At 37.6% G+C, this 20,869-nt stretch overlaps 1 protein-coding gene across 4 annotated transcripts in view; it reads right to left on the reverse strand.

Moving 5' to 3' along the window:
- LOC125226075 (protein qui-1) overlaps positions 1 to 20,869 on the reverse strand; it is a 210,568-nt gene that overhangs the window by 36,752 nt on the left and 152,947 nt on the right. For all 4 annotated transcript variants that reach the window (XM_048129922.1, XM_048129919.1, XM_048129920.1 and 1 more), the window contains 3 exons: positions 20,327 to 20,445; positions 14,268 to 14,446; positions 2,946 to 3,069 (listed from right to left, as the gene is read on the reverse strand). In XM_048129922.1, the coding sequence (XP_047985879.1) occupies positions 2,946 to 3,069; positions 14,268 to 14,446; positions 20,327 to 20,445 (422 nt within the window). The remainder of the gene's footprint in view (positions 1 to 2,945; positions 3,070 to 14,267; positions 14,447 to 20,326; positions 20,446 to 20,869) is intronic.

Here is a 20,869-nt window from a genome sequence, read left to right on the forward strand (position 1 = left end):
TCTTGGCAAATAAGGGGTTGAAAGAAAACGAAACTGCGACATTGCAATACTAAAATATTTCCATATAATACGTATAAATGTTTTATTTAGTAAAAACATGTTTGCATGACATTACAGTAAAACCAATGCGTCACGAAACTTAGATAACAAAAAACACAGAAAATAAAGAAAATAAAATTAAAAATAAAATTAAACAATTGATTTGGGCGATGACGTCACAGCGTGGCTCCGTTGCGTCGTTTGCCCCGGTGTGGGATTTGGCAGGTTGCCCCGGAACCGCCGAAAAACCACACCTTTCACATGTTATTTATTTATTTATTTAATTTTATTGCACAACAAAATAAGGTACAAATGGCGGACTTAATGCCTCAAGGCATTCTCTACCAGTCAACCAATGGGCTAAACCAGAAAGATTAATGTTCCGTTTCCTAGCAAAATGCTTCGAATACTTGGTAGCATTAAATGAATGTAAGGTCAGTGTGGGGAAGACCGTCTACCCGGAAAGACCGTCTATTGACTATAACTTTTGTGTTTATATATCTACGCCTCTCACACCTCCGAAGGTATATCAGTTTTTCATCCTTAAGCCATTGGTCTTCAATACATATCCCTAGGACGAACACTAGTTAACAATAAACTTGATTCGTGTTTCGAACTCGAGCATCGAGTTCAACATGGTTCCGCAAAAAATTAAAATAAAATAGAAGCAGTCGGAATATTTGTATATCATATATGTAACGTAGTCATTTAATAACCGTTCTTTCTGACTAGTACTATTAATCTACTCAAAACGCGTTCAATTTCTTGTTTTATGTTCTGAAATATGTAACTTAGAAATTGTGCCCACTCAGAAAGTCCGGCATAAAAGAGAAAGGCAAGACCGGCATACGATAAACAAGGAGTTGCCAACCTTTTTTAGGCTTTATTGGAAATAAGTCGAGTGTAAACAATATCAATATATAAGTACGTTTTTGGCTTATGATAATTGTACCGTTTTTGATTTTAACTTCGAAATACAGTTTTGGTAATGATTCGTATGGTGTTACTAATATCATTCGAAAGTATTAAATAAAAATGACATAGTTGTGAAGAATTATAAGTGGTGAACAGAACTAAGCCTACTTGCGATTAAATAACGACTTTAAAACGCCCTTGTAAAAAAAATAACTTGGTATTAACAATGCCAATTTGACGTATTTTAACAAAGGCTGTAATGGATAAATAGTGGGTAGTATTTTTTTATTTAGCTTTTAATAGTACATTGTGCATCAAGGGAAGGAACTTGAATATTACTAACGAGAGTAAGTTAAATCGCGACGGCATGCCAGAGCGATTTAAAGACTCGAGTTTGTAATATTCATACTCCCCAACCCCGAGTTACACACAATGTTTTTCATCACACTTGCAATATAAAAATATGTAAAAAGATAAAAAAAAAATTAATACGGTACTAGAAATTTCATAACTCCCTTGGGAGAACGATTTTTCTATAACTCACGCTCCGCCTGCGTGCAAAATCACATTTAGTGTGCGAGTATGATGAAAAAAATAACGCATTCATTCATACTGTAGTGACTATAGCAAAACCAAGCATTGCTAAGAAATGTTACCAAACTAATTCACGTATCTTAATATCCTATTAGGTTTTCTTAATAACATAGTTTCAAAAACAGATAAGTAGTTGGATTTATATGAGCCTGTAATATCGTGACTAAATTGTATTCGCAGGTGTTCGTTGGAAAAACAGTATTATGCAATATCTGGACCTGAAAAGAAAAGGTTATTAACCCCATCTACGGGACATATGTCTTGCCTTATAAATAGAAAAATGCTTATATGTTCAAAATTTCAACGTTATTTTAATAATTATCTAGCGCATTCTGCCTCGTTATTACGTAAAATAACAATGATCATGATTTTGCAACCTAGTCTCATATGAAATTACGCGACAACAAGCACTAGACGGTCTTTCCGTGCTCATCGCGGGAGAACGGTCAACCCGCCGAGCCTTAAAAAATGTGATTTTTATCACTTAAAAGTACCTTATTTCACCAAAATACTGTAAAAGCTTTGTAAAATATAATATTTGCTATCCCATAGGACCATGCGCATTACGCCAGACTAATTATACTAATTATAAAATGAGAAATGTCTACTCGACGGAAACATGTCACTAACAGACTTGCTGATATTCCAACAGTTTCAATGAAATAAATTGATATGTTACCGGATTTTATTTTATTTTTTAAGTATTAAACATACTTTATGGATATATTTCACGAATAAGTTTTGAATTAAGTCTCTTCAAAAGCAGATTGAAGTAGGCAAGGATTGTATTTTGTATTAAGTAGTTCTCGACAAGCTAATGTCCAATAGGTCCTTCTGTCACATTTATTGGCAATGACTTAAGATTGTAAGTGACATTTACTGGTATATTGTCGAGCACTGGTACTATTATGTATCTGTACCGCTCATACGGATATGTCCTGAATCACGGATCGGATTAATCCCTGCCGCTTCTTTCCTCCATCGCCCTACGCGAGAACAGTTCCATCTCCATCATTTAGATGGCTGACAGTCCACTACTGTACGTTTCTCCAGAAACTTCCTGCCCCGCACAGGTAAACTGAGGAATGAATTGTCGCCTGCGGTATTTCCGGACCGATCCGACCTTCAAACCTTCAAGAAAAGAGCGTAACACCCATCTTAAAGGCCGGCAACGCACCTCCAACGCTTTTGGTGTTTCGGGTGTCCATGGGCGGCAGTGATCGCTGGCGACCTGTCTGTTCGTTTGCCTCATACCTCATTAAAAAAAAAACGATAAAAATGTACCATATAACGAGGTCACAAGAAATTGCCTATTGAACTTGATTAAACAGTGAAAGACAGCATTATATATCTACTCCAGTTCTTTAATTTCTAAATAATTAAAATGCAATACTCACGTCATCTTAGCCTTGACCGCCAACGTGTGAAGATCCCACACGATAACGCTGGTATCTTCAGACCCCGTCAGCAGGTATTGCGACTCCCTCGTGACACACATGCAAAGGATCCGGCCCGAGTGACCTGTAAAATTGCCCTCATACATATTCATTTTCACCTAACGTCTAATGAAACGACGCCATGATGGATTGTGTAATAACGCATTTCGTATGTGTGCGTGGAAATATTAATTTCTTTCTGCCGTATCGTCAAAGGTGGGAACTTTACCAATGGCAGTATAGGCAACTTGACTGTACTTAAAATAAAAAATATAATACCATGCACGAAATAAAGTATCAGATTATAAGAAAAACAGGGACAGAAGTTATTTTTAACTCTCATTTATATTCTATAAATCAGATAGAAATATATAAATTTAATTTACAGTTGACCGTGACGTCACTCAATTCGATTTCATATTAATTCCATATTAGCAAGTCGTTCAAAATCGTTTTGACAGTTCTTAAAAAGAAGCTGACTTGACTAGGAGGAAAGTAGCCTATTATGGTCGTGTTTTTGTCGGTTGTCATATCATGTGCCACTTTCGCACTTTACATGGGGATTAGAACGTGACAGACATGGTGACAAAATATGATAAACAGGGGGCCGATTTTTGAGTCTCACTGTCACTAAAATAGCGGTTGAAAACGGTGAATTGCCTATTATTTTCAGTGACAATTTTCTGAATTCGAACGCGTGAGACTCAAAAATCGGTCCCCTGCAGTCCATCTTAGCCCAGTTGCTGAGATAACTTTGTTATCATCATCATTGGCCTTTGCCATAAATTACGAACATTTACCAAAATCAGTATTAAGCAGCTATCTATTCACATTTTCATGTTTTTCCGATCATGATGCATTAAATATCGAGCACAAAAATGAAAAAGGTAATCATGGTCTCAATAAAGTCTTAAGCGTTCATAAGCATAACATTACGTTACGACACACAAAAGACTGCTTATATTCCTTGAGCTATATTCATTAGTAACATATGCTAATGTTACCTTAGAAGGTAACGTTGACACCTTTGGCGGTTTCACGAAAAGCTTCTTAGATGGGAGTAAGTACGTTTTCACATTATCCGATCCGATATCGGATGTCGGAGGGATTTCATTAGAAAAAATCCAAGATGGCGGCTGTAATTTGTCATATCGTCGGATAATGTGAAAACGCACTAAGATATTACTGTGATATGATAGCAATTTGTCAGTGTCAAAGATCACGTTTTATCAAGCTAATATTCCTATTCTTATCCATATTGTATCTAAATCTACATTAGACATTAAATAAAATTCGAATTAGGTCATTTTTCATTCATGTGTACACATTGTGAGTTGTTAATATTTAGAACCTTTACTAAGAAATTACATCACATCTATTCACGTATTTATAGCCAGTTAATAAAAAAAAATATTAAAAAAAATATAGCTATACTGTTACCAAAATAGATATTAAAACTATATGACTCCCGTGAGACTCAGACATATTTAAAAATATTTTAAGCGGGTTACTCACGTATAAAGTGGATATAACGCTCGAAATATTTCGATCCGTTTCCGAGGATCTTTTTCGAGAGTAGCGACCCAGCCTTTACGCGTCAATCGACTTAATACGTGAGTACTGAGTAACCCCGCTTAAAATATTTTTAGAATAGATATTCTAAGTATTTGAGTTTCTAATCCATTAAATAAAAATAATTCGGCTCAGTCCACGTGAACTGCTTGCTATTCCAGTGTTCCATTATTTTGTTGGATTTTCATATTTAATGCTAAAATTAATTTTCTTCGTTGAAATTTCTTAGTAACTGCGGTGGATGAATTTGTCTCTTACTTTAATGATTCTGTGAGACATTAGAAATAGAGACAGAAATATTTTACAACTAGATACAAACATTCAATTTATACTATAATTTGATAGAAAATTTCAAGCAAGCAAAACTATTGAACAAAAGAATAAACAAATAGGTATGGCACAGCCGAGCAATTATGACCGGGGGCAATTTTCAACAGATCGAATTGTTTCCATGTTTTACACTATTAACTTGAGCTCCATATGTATCCACTGAAAACTCGTGCCATATATGACCAGTGGACGCTCTATTTAATACTGCAAAACATGTAAAACATGGAAAAAATAAAGCCATTGAAAATTGCCCCTCCCTCCCAGTCGTAATTATCCCGCTATACCTTACATTGGTTTTAACAAACAAGTAAACTTCAACAGGAGTATTTTATCGGAAAACAATAACCAGAGAATACGAGCAAATCCAATTAGCAATACGAATTCGATTCCATTTAATTGCAGCAATCACTACTTTCGGCCCAGTTCGAACAACGCCTCAATGATGTCACAGAGGCTCCACGATAGCGATATCGAGGGTACGTCAATGACAAAACCTTTATTTAATTAACGCTTTATTGGTCTTTAACGGTTATAATACTTATAATCCATAGTCCATAGTATAATATATGTGGATGAGGAGGGATTCACATTGGTGCAAAAGAAGAGCAAGGCGCGCAGGGCGCCTCGTAAGACTATGTGTGGCAATGCGGAACCAGTGAATTCAGGTCTACGGATTGCTACGCCGAGTAGGGCGCTCTACGTGTCGCGCTTGCACTACTCCGCCGGGGCTGATGAGGTGGTGGAGTACGTTCGCCAGAAGACTGGCTACACGCTGAGAGTGTTCCAGCTACAGTCGCGCCACTACGTGCACTTCAGTTCGTTTGTGTTGCGAGTGCCGCGGCCGCTGCAGGACACCATCGCGAGTGCAGACTTCTGGCCGAAGGGCGTGGTGTTTCGGCGGTTTCTGGGCAACCTGCCGAACCCTACGCCGTGTCAGACGACGCAACGGAGCCACGCTGTTACGTCGTCGCCTAAATAGAATATTGTTTTTTTTTTTTGTCTGATTTTTACTGTTGTGCTATATTTATACCTATTGTTTTTATTTCTTAGTTTCACAGTGCTTTGGTTTTACTGTTATGCTGTGTAACTTATTTGAATAATAAATAAATAAATAAATAAATAAATAAATATTATAAATAGGAAAGAGTATGTGTCTGTTTGTTTGTCCGTCTTTCACGGCAAAACGGAGCGACGAATACGGAGATAATTGAAGGGCTTGAGAGTGACATTGGCTACTTTTTGTCTCTTTCTAACCCCTCACTTTCCTAAAATGGGGGTTGCAAGTTTGTATGGAGTATTCCGCAAATTTTAGAAAATTTGCGGAATACTCCATACAAACTTGCAACCCCCATTTTAGGAATTTTATTTTTTTTAAATTAGAATTTAACGCGAGCGAAGCCGCGGGCAAAAACTAGTTTTAAATAAGGTAACATATGGATAAGTGTGTCATACAAGGGTAAATATGTCTGACCTATACTCACAAACAAAAAGAATTACCTGTGTCAGTGTTTTTGCGAGCTCGTGAATTTGCTACTTGCTGCTCACGATTCGTGGTAAACATACGAACTCTCAATAAATACTTCAACAGGCCAAATCGTCACTACTTTGAAAAAATCTCGTATCTCACGCTGCTCCTCAAAGTTAAAACGCAGTAAGTCTATATGCATTCCATACATACTTACTACAATTTTCTTTTCATTTCATTTTTTTTAAAGTAGTCACGATAAGCTTAAATAAGTAGGAACACTAACAAATATTTATAACATTACATTTTTAACTAGCTTTTGCCAGCGGCTTCGCTCGCGTTAGTGAGAGACAAAAAGTAGCCTATGTCACTCTCCATCCCTTCAACTATCTCCACTAAAAAAATCACGACAATTCGTCGCTCCGTTTTGCTGTGAAGGACGGACAAATAAACAGACACACACACTTTCCCATTTGTAATATTAGTATGGATGTTTAGAAACATATCACTTATGAATAAGTAATATTAATAAACTTATGAATAAGTGACGATTTGCCCTGTGTGGTGACGGGTTAAGAATTTCACCACCCCCTTTCTTCCCGTGGGTGTCGTAGAAGTCGACTGTGGGATATGGGTTAAATTGTGGCGTAGGCGAGAAGCTGGCAACATGTCACTGCAATGTCACAATTTTGTATTTCTTTCAACCCCTTTTTGCCAAGAGTAGCACTGAAACATAGTAGTTCATGTGCTCTGCCTACCCCTTTATGGGATACAGGCGTGATTATATGTATGTAATATTAAAAAAGAAACGCACAGTGCGTTACGCATCTCTAGCAGTCTGCCGAAAAAAATACCTATACGAGTAAGTACTTCCAGAGATATTATTGGACCTACATGTGTTTATTTTTATCACATAAGATTTCTTATGCTTCCTTCAATAAGAAATTTCAACAGAGATTCCCTTGTCTAAAGGAATGCTACATAAATATTTCAAATTACCTACAGTCGAGTTCTAAGCCGCAAAACCGAAAGATATTAACACGGATTATTTACCAACTCTATTAATTAACCAGAAAAGGTATCCCCTTTCTTAGAACTGTCCCGGAACATCCGGCACCGAAGACAATTTAAAACAAAAGTTCATCTCTGAATTAATTGCGCCACCGCAGCGCAAATCGTTCGCAGTTTAACAGGAACTGATCAAAGTTTCGCACAAATCGCACAATACAGCTGCAAACAAACCGGATTCGAAATTTAAGATAATGTTAACACTATTCCGGTATACACACACGACAGGCACAGGCGACATGGCGCTCATCCGCACACCTTGCGATCTAAATGGTCGCGCCCCGTGCGCTTTCAGAGGAATTTCCTCCCGCGGACGCTCCGGCTGTGAGGTATGAGCTCCCTGCAGAGGTATTTCCGATGAACTACAGTATGGGGTTCTTCAAAAAAGGAGTGTACAAGTTTCTAATGGGTCGGCAACGCGCATGTGACACCCCTTGAGTTGCAGACGTCCATAGGTTACGGTGACCGCTTTCCATCAGGCGGACCGTATACATGTTTGCCACCGACGTGGTATTAAAAAAATACTGGGTCTTTACGAACAAACAGGGTACGTAGCCAAATGGACAAACGCTTACGATAGTATCGTTTTCAGTACAGATGGTGTTCTTTTTACGCACTAGTGCGAGAAGTGGTTCATTATATGCCAGGTCGAAACTTCGGAGGCTGAAAAATGTCGTACGATACACGTGCGAAAAGGAAATTCGTAATTCGTGTCGATAAATGTGAAAAATATACGGATATATCCGGGCGGAAACCGACGGCACCACAAGAGATTTAATTTATCGCCACTCGTTTCGAACTTCCTTTTTTACGCACTTGTATCGTAATGTACTATTTCAGTACAGATGGTGTTTTTTTTACGCACTAGTGCGAGAAGTGGTTCCTTATATGATAGGTCGAAACTTCGGAGGGTCATCTGTACTGAAAAACGTCGTACGATACACGTGCGAAAAGGACATTCGTAACTCGTGTCGGTCGTGTTTTAATATATCACCACTCGTTTCGAACTTCCTTTTTTCGCACTAGTATCGTAATCTACTATTTCGTAATATCTATCTCTGTCGCTCTTCGTATTGGCGCGACAGAGCGCAACTGCGTTTCTATCGGCATCTAGCGTCAACGATTGTCATTCGGCTAGGCCGGCAGGGTACTTCGCCAAGGTCACAATTGCTTACGCCGTGGCTTGCGTGGGCGACGATCGCGCGATGATCGCGCGACCATCGCCGTCGCGTCTCATACTTCCATATCGATAAGGTTTGATTTCGTATGCGTCGCATCGCCGTCGCGCGACCATCGCGCGACCGTCGCCCACGCAAGCCACGGCGTTACGCTCGCAATCGCGTAGCGTGTCCTAGCTAGCTCTCTCTCATATCGCCATGTAAGTAAATAAAATAAATAAATATTATAGGACATTCTTACACAGATTGACTGAGTCCTACGGTAAGCTCAAGGATTTATAATAATAATTTATTTATTCAAATAACAAATTGCACCTTACAGCTAAAGCCAAAGCGGCACAAATTGGAATACATTACAACATTAACATTATAATTTATAAAACAATACACTGATAAAAACCAACAAAACTTAGAGGTAAAAAATGACTATGGGATGGTACTCTCAGGCATCTCTCTTTCTAACATCTTCTTGTATTCTGTTATAACTTGCCCCATCGCACTATCAAAGAGATCGCACTGGGGCTGTGCACGGAGTTGAGCAGCGTGAGCGCGCGCGCGACCGGCGCCTGCGCGTGCGCCTGCGTGCGCGCCGCGCCCCACGCCAGCAGCGGGTGCCCTCGCGCGCGGGTGTACTGATTAGGTACAAACAAGCGCACACAGACTTCAACAAGCTTTATGCTATCAATCTTGTTTATAAATATTTGTAAAACGAATTTAGCTAAAGAGAGCGACCTTCGTAGTTGCAGAGAGTCATATCCGAGTTGACCCTGCAAAAATAAGGTGGGAAAGAAGGCTTGTGTTGCGGGTACTCAGACAACGATATATATAATATGTAAATACTTATATACATAGAAATCATCCATGACTCAGAAATAAATATCTGTGCTCATCACACAAATAAATGCCCTTACCGGTATTCGAACCCGGGACCGCGGCGCAGCAGGCAGGGTCACTACCGACTGCGCCAGACCGGTCGTCAAAGTAGCGTCAATGATAGTCACTTCGGCTAGTTTTACAGCCAAAGACCATAGACGCATTACAGTTACAAATTACAAATTACAGTAGGTGCTGTGTAATATGTAATATGACAAGTAGAAAAGATGCTAAGCTATTATTTTTTTAGCTTGCAATGTTCAGCTCTGAGAAATGGTCTCCTTGTGTTTTTGACGTTTTAAAATACTTTACTAGATAACGTAAACGTCATGCAAAGTTACATGAAACAATGAATTCACTGTATGAACGAAGTGGATAGCGCTTCCAATCTGTTACTTACTAGAATAAAAACCCTAAAAATACGTTACACATAATATATTACACATTACACGATATACATTTTCCGTGATGTTCACGCTACCGAGAGGTATTCGAAAACGTCAAAAACTCATGGTAGAAGATATGGTCCGACAATTTTTGATTGCGTTTGATGTATATCGTATTCAGAGCTAATATTTGCCGTATTTTAAATTTCGAATCGGGACGAAAGTAGGAAATTCATCCTTTATCCTCTTAGAGATTCCCACAATTTGCGTTTTCTTTTGTGTTCTCCTTTCGTTGAATATGAAGAAGTTTACTCGACCCCTGGTTTGATCTGCATTAATATTAATTAGACGGCAAAAAGCGGAAATCCTTTGTGTTTGAAACTACGGGGATGTTCGAATTTAATAGGTATTTATTTTCAGAGATGAAATACCCTACTGTTGTTTTTTATATGAGAGTGTTTATTATCTGGTCGAACATGCTAGCGAACTGGCGCTTATTCAGTTCGGCTAGTGATGTGCAAGTTGCGGAAACTTTACAAAAAAGTCTTAAATTTCATGAAAAATTCACGAAACTTTCACGGAAAATAAAGATAATTTAAATTTATGAAATGGAAAGTTTCCATGCAAAGTATGGAAAGTTTCCAAAGTTTTCCTATATAAAAATTTCAGAATTTTGGAAACTTTCCGTCGGCACAGCAGTAAGTCCAGATCTGTCCACTATTAGAGATCTTGATCGTCTTTTCCTTGTTAAGACAGTTTTTTCAGTTGACAACGAAACTTGTGGTGACATTATTGTAGCTTAGCTAATACTTGGGCTGTCTTGAATCTGCACTGAGAGAAAATACAACCAGTTTTCATGTTCGTTCAACAAGTTTTTTGGTTAAAATAGCGCCTACGTGCTCTTTGGTTCAAACAACAAGCTACTTGTCATTTGAATCGGCAATATATTTGAATCAACAAGTCGATTTTATAAAAACAACCTGACACATATTGTTTTAAACATACGTTTGGCTGATTCAAACGAATAAACCGCAACAAGTCGAATTTGTTAAATTCACAATGCAAATTTCTCTCAGTGTGTGTTTACAATTTTAGAAATAAATCTTGTCATAAACGTCTGATTCTGTGGAATTTTACTCATAGAAAAATATGATCTAAAAGAAATCTACGATCACTTATTTATTTTCAAGAACAAATAATGAATAAAGATATACGTCCTAAATCCATATAATTTCCTGATATTTAATGAAATTTGGCAATCAAGCTAAAACTAATCCAGCCTGAATGCAGGCAAGCCATTAATCAACATCAGAGGATCGCGATGGAAACATTAATCATGCGCATTGGAGCTACTGAATCTTAATGTTAGTGTGAATTCCCGGTAACTAGAAACTACTGCATAATTTTTACTCAGATAATACAATTAACCCCTCGTGTGCGGATGCGTCAAAAAATTGTGGGTTCCAATTTCGGCTATGCCATGTAGATAGGGAAAAAAAAATCGTTCCAAAAAAAAAAATGCAAAAAATGACCAATTTTACGCACGGATCCGTGTCTGCCACATACGATGGTTTAAAAAATAACAACATAAAATGATAAAATACTATAAGAAATAGAGAAATTTAAAATAAAAAAAATACATTAACTAAACATAAATACTACTTGTAATAATAGAAACTACTTGTAATAATTTGTTCAATCTTGAGAATAAATAGGTGTAAAAGTAACTAAAATAGCTATGGTCAAGCAAGACGGGTAAGTGTATCGTAAGGGTAAGTGTGTCCGGCCTTCACGGTCAATACGGATAAGTGTGTCGTAAGCTTGTAAGGGTAAGTCTGTCATGCCTTCACATTTGACGTGTTTACTGTTTAAACCAATGATTAGTGTTTATTGGAAGTTCATACGTGAGTAGTAAGTAGCAAAAGTATGAACTGGCAAAAACACCTGTGACAATGAGTAAAAAGGTCAAATTTAATGCGAAAGCCAGATACACCCCTTATGACACACTTACCAATATTAACCTTATCTTGTTTGTCTTGTTGAAATTTGTCATTATAATCACTGATTCCAAGTATATTTTGTGGCAAAGTACCTATATTTTTGCTGCAGAAATCAATACCTACCTACTTTTAGGCGGCTATATATACCGAAACTTTTATAAAATTAATACTTAAAAAATGTTTAGTTATTTTTCGGGAAAAAAGCGAATTATAAACGGCATTATAACATTAATATCTTAACTACACATAAAAAGAGTACTAAAAGAGGTCGGTACCACAACTTACCTACTCGTTATAGTTGACGTTGAATTGAAAGTATCGTTATAAATGTAATGAATGAAACATTTTTTTAATTGGTAGCTAAGTACCAAATGTTTTTAAACATAATCCACAACCCCAAATCGCTCTGTCGCTACTTTCCCTCCAGGCGACTGTTGATCTTTTGTCGTAACAAAATAGTGCCGAAATTGTAAGCAACGAAAATTTCGCGTCTCCTTTTCAGGACTTTCATTAAAACATGAGCGATTATTGTTGTCAGTCGGGATATTGTTTAATTTCACGAGGAACCATTGTTGATCGAGAAGCTATTATGGTACTTATAAATAAAAAAACGCTTCAGCGGGGCAATCAAAAACGTGGCCTGGGGATTCAGAGCACGCTCCTGTCATCAATCAGCTGGAAGTTATTAAAAGAGTAGCACAATACCCTTTTATGAAAAATAAATTGGATAATCATGTTTGTATCCCGTATTTTTTATAAATTTGATTTTTTATGTACAATTTTAATGAATATGATGGAAATACATTTTATTTTAAATTAGTTATTAGTATTTGGGCAAATCAACCGACAGTTCGAGTGTCTCTCGCGTTTCTTTGAATGTCTCTGGAGTTATCATGGAATTAAACTTCTAATGAAGAAGGTTTTAATTTATTGTAAAATTGTATTAGATCCTTTTGTTAACATACCTTGCGTTTCGTTAATATAGAATAGGCACACCCTACACCATCATAGAATAGGGAATTCTACTAATCATTGCACGAGTTTAATTAATTATATAAGCTCATTTCTTTAATTAAGCCTTACTCGGCCACACGAACATAATCAACAGATAAGAAAAATATAAACCCTTAATAAAGAATCAGTTTTATATCTCCGGGTTAGTAAATAAGAGATTGCGGAATATAAGGGCACGGACGTTAAACGCCAATCGAGCTCACCCATAAAACGGCTATCGATCTATCCACGCGTGCAGGTGATTGCTAACGTAACCTTTTCTATTGTAAATAGATAAAAGATGGGAAAATATGAGATTATCCTTGTCTACAAGGTCCTTATTCTTCAGGTGCAATAAGGTCATAAAGAGGACCCTTTAACATGGACCGCCACGTAATAATGTCGTTATTTTAAATAAATAAAATATTATTTTACAACGCTGGAAAAGTAGTTTGTACACGTTTAGTCACCATCAGATATATCGCAGCAGTCAAGGTGTCAAAAATAAACCTCTATTTTCAAGGCGATAAGGCGTGTTCAGATAAGAAATAAAATATACAAGAAATAATTTTGACACTAGTTACGACACTAAAATATCTTCCTAATAGGTTTCCGTCATAAGACTCATAAGTTTGACCAAGTTTGTCTCAGATTGAAAATTCGATATTACTTGTTAAGCATTGTTCTACCGACGGACTCCATGTACCTTAGGAAACTATAATTGATGAGCGCTAAAAATAAACAAAGGCAATGAACTCCTTATTAGAATCTAACATAAATCAAATAAACTTAAACATACTTTAAGTCTGTGAAAACAAACGCCGATGAAATTCGGCGGATCTAAAACGCTCACCGCATGCAGTGTTGACTATCATGATTGAAAACACTCCACATTGTTCGGGTTTAGATGGGTAGGTACTAGTTATAATGGAAATGCATACCTATGCATGGAGATGGTATTTAATGATGTTGTTATTGTTATACTTACTACTACTATGTTTAACTAAGTCGAAATGATACGCTAAAACAGGGCCAGACGGGCAAATGTATCAATTATAAAAAGTACCCATTGAAATTTGGGCTATCACATAATTCCTTCTATAGAACGACATCTCGTTCCGTCCCTTTTTTTTGAAGCGTCAGTCATCTTAACCGTACCGTAACCCTGGAAAATCCTAAAACGCGCAGAAGGCCCTAAAATATAGGTAACTAAATACAATGCTTAGTAATTTGATTTTATCAAGCAAAAAAGTAAATTCAAATCTTATACAATACATTACAAATTATACATATACATAAGCCATTACTGAATTAAGGGGCTGAAAATTTCCTAACGAATCCAACAACACAATTGCGCAGTTACATTTCAGCACCAAATTCGCTCACTTACCTACAGAAACGCTCCAATCAGAACTAACCTTTAAAAGTGTGCACTTTCGAGTTGGACATGACATGCCAGAGCTGCGGGTCACCGGCGGCGGGCGCCAGCACCAGATGCTGCCCCGACGGTGCCAGTTGCAGCAGACGGGCCCCCGTGCCGGGGCTAGTCGCCCCCACGGATACCACCCGCACCGTTGACGCAATCGGCGGTTGGAGCCTGGGCGGAACGAGAAATATACAATATTTACAGTGGTTGCAGTAATATGGTTGTCAGATGTGTGTTGGTTTGGAAAATTATTATTCATATTTTATTTTAAATTTAAAAAAAAAGGAATAATGCTTGTATTGATATACTCCTAAGAGGTTTTTTAAAAGAAAAATCAATGGTCAGATTGAGCGTAAACTTTGCCATTTTACCTACACTATGCATGATTCTTGCTTTTTGGCTTCATACCTCTACCTTTTGTATAATCAGCAATATACATTATAATTATTAATATCTGGGCGACCGAGCTTCGCTCGGTTCTATTTTAATATATCACGTCTTTAGATAAAAAAACTCTTATAAATACAAAAACAAAAAAAAAAGACAAAAAACAAAAATTTAATTTCTGGCCGGGATTCGAAACCTACGATCTATCTGCGTACATTAGACCGACCTCGTACGACTGAGCTAAGCGGAATCGATGCGCGCGCGGCGAAATTAACGACCATATTTTACGTTTACTACCGCGAAAGAAAAACTCATGAAAACTCGAAAATTCGCGTTTTCCGGGATCTAAGGCTACGCTAGATCGATTTTTCACCCCCGAAAACCCCCACATAACAAATTTCGGCGAAATCGTTAGAGCGGTTTCCGAGATCGTCGGTATATATAAATAAATAAATAAATAAATAAATATACAAGAATTGCTCGTTTAAAAGTATAAGATGTGATAATATAATGTCTATTGCTGATTAAAATATATTGTTATTTGACATTTGGTTGCGCATTGAACCTCACGGGCGCCGTTGAAAAATTCCTATAATTTTATGTTCTACACAGAGATGAGATGAGTGCTGCGATTATTTTCGTAGCAGTGTTTTTCTTGCGCACTGAGTAATGGTAGTCATTTTAGAGGCCGACTCAAACTAGAAGAAAATGCTCTTACTTAGGTCTTTATATATCGATAACAAGTTGTTACAGATCAGTGGCCGCACAAATAGAAGTAAGTATAAGTACATCAATTACAGATGTTAAATTCTCATTTGTCTTACTATTTACTAATCACTCTTCACAGGTTACCGTCACAAGGGATGAAGTGAAAAGATACGAAAGCCAAATTAGTTGGCACATTTCTCGGAATTCCTCATTATAGATAACATTTGTCGGGTCCCAAGTGTCCCAACGGTGCAAGGTACCGACGTTCCTAGCCAACGTCACAAACGCTTACGCTTCGTAGCTCTCCCTATTGCTCTTCTAGGTACGTAGACAAATACAATAAGTTTTTTGCAAAAATTTCATTTTTGGCACAAGCTTTTATCGCCGACTGTACCTTTCTTTTAACAGTCATCTACTGCTTTCCGAGACGTTTCCAAAAAACCCTTACTCGATGGGATACGACGTTTCATGACAGAGTTCCTATGACCACCTTTCTGTTCCATCATCAGATCAGCTCCATGATACCATAATATTGCATTGTCACGTGATTTACATATGTGTGCAAAATTTCAGCGCAATCGGAAACCGGGAAGTGGGTCAAATTTAGCTTCTACGTTTTGACGTACACTAACACACTAACAAGGCAAGTTGAATAAAAGCTTGTAAAAACGCTTATAATACCGTTAAAGTAGCTACGTAGCTAACTATAATCTCTATCGCTCTTTCGTATTGGCGCGACAGAGCCAGACACCGTTACAATCGGCGTATAGCGTCAGCGATTGTCATTTCGGCTAGGCCGGCTGTAGTGCCGCGACAGAGCCAAACTTTCGATCGCCACGTATCGTCAATGATTGTCAGTTTGGCTAGACAGGATCTCGAAAGTTCGCAATAATATATCGCAGGGAAGTTAATGGGGTAGATAAACACAACGATCAGTAAACGGGGATACGGCCGGCTAATGAACACTAAATTCTGTGTACGCAATCTCGCCCGTTTTCTGTGATTGTTATCCTTTTTCTTGCTTTTTGTGTGTTGGGTAATGGTAGGGATAAATTTATGGGCATTATGCGGGATTTGCGAGCTTAGTACTGTATAAGGAAATAAATGCCAAATGTCAGTATATATCGAACAAAACGGGACTTTACGCGAGTGTAGGAAACTATTAAAATTCAAACCAATGTATGAAAATGACGTTTACGAATAAGCGACAGTATAAGTATTCAATGAATGATCTTTCTAATATGTGAATTTCTATTTACAATGATACCTGCTAACCTAAATTAGCATCAATTTAGATAGTCTCACACCTATACAAGGGTTAAGTAAACGTTAATATAACAAGGGTTAAAATAGCAGCTGCACCGGCCGGAACTAATTCGCTGCGAACTTAGATTGTGTGACTTTACTAGAAATTGTTGATGTTTTGTAAAATCGCTAACACTAATATATGTATACCTAACTTTAAGTAGGAAGACATAGCTGGAAGAGATCCCTTAAAGGGATAAGCTCGCCTTTGTACATAACCACTATAATTATTCACTGTACTTGTAATTTGTTCTGTGCAATAAAGTGTTTACTTAACTATCTATAATTAGGATATTATTGTTTTCCCCTCACTAGCTCGGAAACACGTGTTTTGTCCTTTAATACCAGCGGGTAAAAACGCATTTTATCCACTAGTGGGTAAAGTAATTTGACCTTGAATAAAGTCAAATTAACTGCTTTGAAATTGATAAAAGTAGGTGAATCTAGTAATAAAGATGATTTACCACCCGTGGAACTACTGGAAGCAGTGATAAACGCATTTTTTGCGTTGTAGTTTCCTCGCTATAGTGAGGGGAAAAGTTTTGTGTTACACTCGGGTGCAAATATATTTTACTTCTCGTGTGTTAAAAAACTCGCAAGTTCAGGATTCTATTCTCGAACCACTCGCTTCGCTCGTGGTTCAACTATAGAATCCTTTCACTTGCTCGTTTTTCAATTCCACACTCGGCGTTAAAATACAACTTTGCCCCCTTGTATAACAACTTAAAACATTTGCCATCAATTATAAAGTGCATCTTTTTATCAGCATTAACTCATAAAGCCAGAAATCGATTACAAGCCAGAAATCGGTTAAGTCGTGAATTTACCGTAACCGAGTCGTAACGCAAAACCAATTCCAGAACCGATTCTACCCAAACGAACATAAAACACATCCGCGAAGCTGTGATTGCATTTCCTAGGCACATAATACAAGGTAACTCGATTAAGGTGTGTTGTGTATCGGGCCTTGGGGCGGCGTGCTTCTGGCAGCTAATTGAATAAAATGGTACGGGGAATTAGACTGAGGTACCCTTGTACCGGTGTGGTAATCCGTTTATAACAATTTCGTTGTCAAAACATCGAACGAGTGAAACTTAAAGTTCTCTAAGATGATTGATTGATCTTAGATTTCGAAACACAACACGTAGAGTCTAAAGGTGAAAAATGTTTATTCATGAGCAGCCAGAAATTTTGTTCTTATATTTCATAAAACATTTTATGAATTAGACTGAGGTACCTACCTGAGGTACCTGAGGTAGATATTTAACCTTTACGCGCGGTATTCCGCTTATAACAATTTCTTCGTCAAAACATCAAACGAGAGAAACTTAGAGGTACTTTAAATTTTCGAAACACAAAAGTAGGCTCTAAGGTGAAAAATGTTTATGAGCAGACAGCCATTTTGTTTTTGTATTCCGTTAGGTAGTAGTTTCGAGCATGTTACGAAATCTATGATTACATATTAAGGTAGATACAGTAAAGAGCTTTCTAAAACTAGGACAGACAGATGTCTGGCGCAAGTTTAATAATAGCGCCAGTATTTTTGAACAAAATTGCAATACAACTTTAATGACTAAACTCACAAAACGAAGTTTGTTAAACTGTCCAAGGTTAGGAAAAACTGTACCTACCCTAAGTGAGAAGAAAATTTGTCTGAGTTGGAAAAAGTAGCGGCCTATTAGGTTTTTCTTTAAAAGTACCTAATCAATTCAATGTAAGTATTGGGTTGGTAAGAAAGTAATGAGCGATCGATTGAATTCCACATACAATTTTTGAGAGAGTTCTAGAATCTTCTATGGTCGAAAGTATATAAAGGGCGAGTCGCACAGTTTCTCGTCAGTCATTCACTAGCTGTCGCCGAGCTAATATAAGGAAGAAAATGGGCGAATTAAAAGTGCATGTAAGGCATTGCTTACTATATGAATTTCAGTCTGGCCATTCAGCCGCCGAAGCAGTGCGTAATATATGTCAGCGTGTTGCTCCTGAAGTTGTGTCTGAGGCCACGGCGAAACGATGGTTCCAGCGGTTTCGTAGTGGCGACTTTTCATTATCAGATCAACCTAAGTCTGGTCGACCGGTGAAGATTGATGTAGCCAAATTAAAAACCTTAATTGAAGGAGATCCGAGGCTAACGAGTCGTACTCTTGCTACCGAGTTAGGCTGCTCTCATGTCACCATAGAAACACATTTACACGAGTTGGGAAAAAACTACAAATACAGTGTTTGGATACCGCACGAACTTGATAGACATCAACTAAACCGCCGTGCCGATATCTGCATACAACTTCTGTCTTTTCGCCGCACATTCAACTGGTTGGACCATCTTATCACTGGAGATGAAAAATGGGTCTTATATATAAATCGCACACGCAAACGTCAGTGGCTAGCTCCAAACGAAAAAGGAATAGAGGCACCAAAAACAGAGCCTCACCCGAAAAAAGTTATGCTGTCCGTTTGGTGGGATATTCATGGTATTATTCACTGGGAACTACTACCAAGTGGAATGACTGTTACCGCATCAGTATACTGTAATCAGCTTGAAAATTTAAACCAAAAAATCTGTCAGAATCGTCCACAGCATGCTAAAGTTTTTTTCTTACACGACAATGTTCGCCCACACATTGCAAAAGTGACTCGGCTAAAGCTATTGAAGCTAGGTTGGAAAGTGATACCTCATCCACCGTACTCTCCAGACTTGGCACCTACGGATTACGCATTGTTCAGATCGCTAAGCACTGCCTTGAATGAATAAAAGTTCGATAATCAAGCCCATCTACGACAGTACATAGCTGAGTTTTTTAAATCTAAACCTAAGAACTTCTTCGCCGATGCTATTCATTCTTTACCAGAACGATGGAGACAAGTAGTAGATAACGAAGGCCGTTATATTTTTGATAAATGATTAAAATAATAAATTAAATAAAAATTACAATATTGGTTATGATTCGCTCATTACTTTCTTACCAACCCAATATTTTTCTCAATATCACTAAAGAAAAGGTGATACGATAACAAAACTAATTGGCTTAGCAACGCCATACTTGTGTGATTGGGCATAAGAACCTAATCTATAACAACGTTAAATTTTATTGTGATTTTTTTTATATTATAGATGGGCTTACGCTTGCCTTTTGTGATGACAAATATATAAAAGTAAATATGAAAACGATACCCTATTATACCCTGTTCGTCGATACACTAAAAAGTTACCATCGAGAAACAAAAAAAATCAGATCAGTCTTTTTATTGAGCGGCTGAAGCGATTTTTTCTTCCCAAATATTAATACGCTTTCTTTTACCCACTTACACAATTATCATGCATCGCTGCGTTCGCGAATGCTTTGAATTATTTACGTACATACGTACCTATGTTACGTTTACGTATAAACTTCAACTAACACAGATATGATCTCTTGTACGTATTTTCTTTTTCTTACTGTTAAAATACTTAATCATAAAATATACATTCAAAAATATTAGGTGTATATATTTATAACCAACGTTTACTTCGATAAAAAGTATCGGTTTGTTTTATGTTGGTTATACCATACTGAACTAAATGAGCAAAAGACCTAAAAGAGCGAACTAGTTCGTGGGAGCGATTGATATATCAACGAACGAAACGGCACAAGCCTAAATAAATGTCCTTACCATCCGTTGAGTGGGACAAGTAGCGGCTTGTCATAGCCGTCGCACCACGCCATCGCAGCCGTGACGAGTGTCGCTAGCACGCCGCGCCGCGCCACCGCCGGTCGGAGCCATGCTATGATCTGTACAAACAAAATACATGTCAGTTAGGTTAGTCGCGCCGACGCAGCGTCGGGCTTTGCCAACACAGTTGGCCCGACGCTACGCTCGCGAAACGCCAGATGGGGCCCTTAAAGGTTTAGTTTCCTAAATCCAGAGTCAAAAAAGTGACTATAAAATGAGCAAAATTCAATTTTTTATGGCCCTATAAACATTCGTGACTACAATTTTTAAATTTATCGTTTTTTTAAGACTATGACTTGACAGTTTTTATGAGGAACTAAATAAAATTAAATAGGTACTGATCTAAACTGTGATTAACTTCCAAAATCACTGCAAACATTTGTCTAGGTTTTAGATGGTTAAACAAAATCGTTTAAAAAAAAAGTAATTTCATAACTAGCTGCTTGGTCTATTAGGCTATGCATGTATCGTCGCCATGGTAAC

The sequence above is a fragment of the Leguminivora glycinivorella genome, chromosome 5 (genome assembly GCF_023078275.1).
Source record: "Leguminivora glycinivorella isolate SPB_JAAS2020 chromosome 5, LegGlyc_1.1, whole genome shotgun sequence".
NCBI lineage: Eukaryota > Metazoa > Arthropoda > Insecta > Lepidoptera > Tortricidae > Leguminivora > Leguminivora glycinivorella.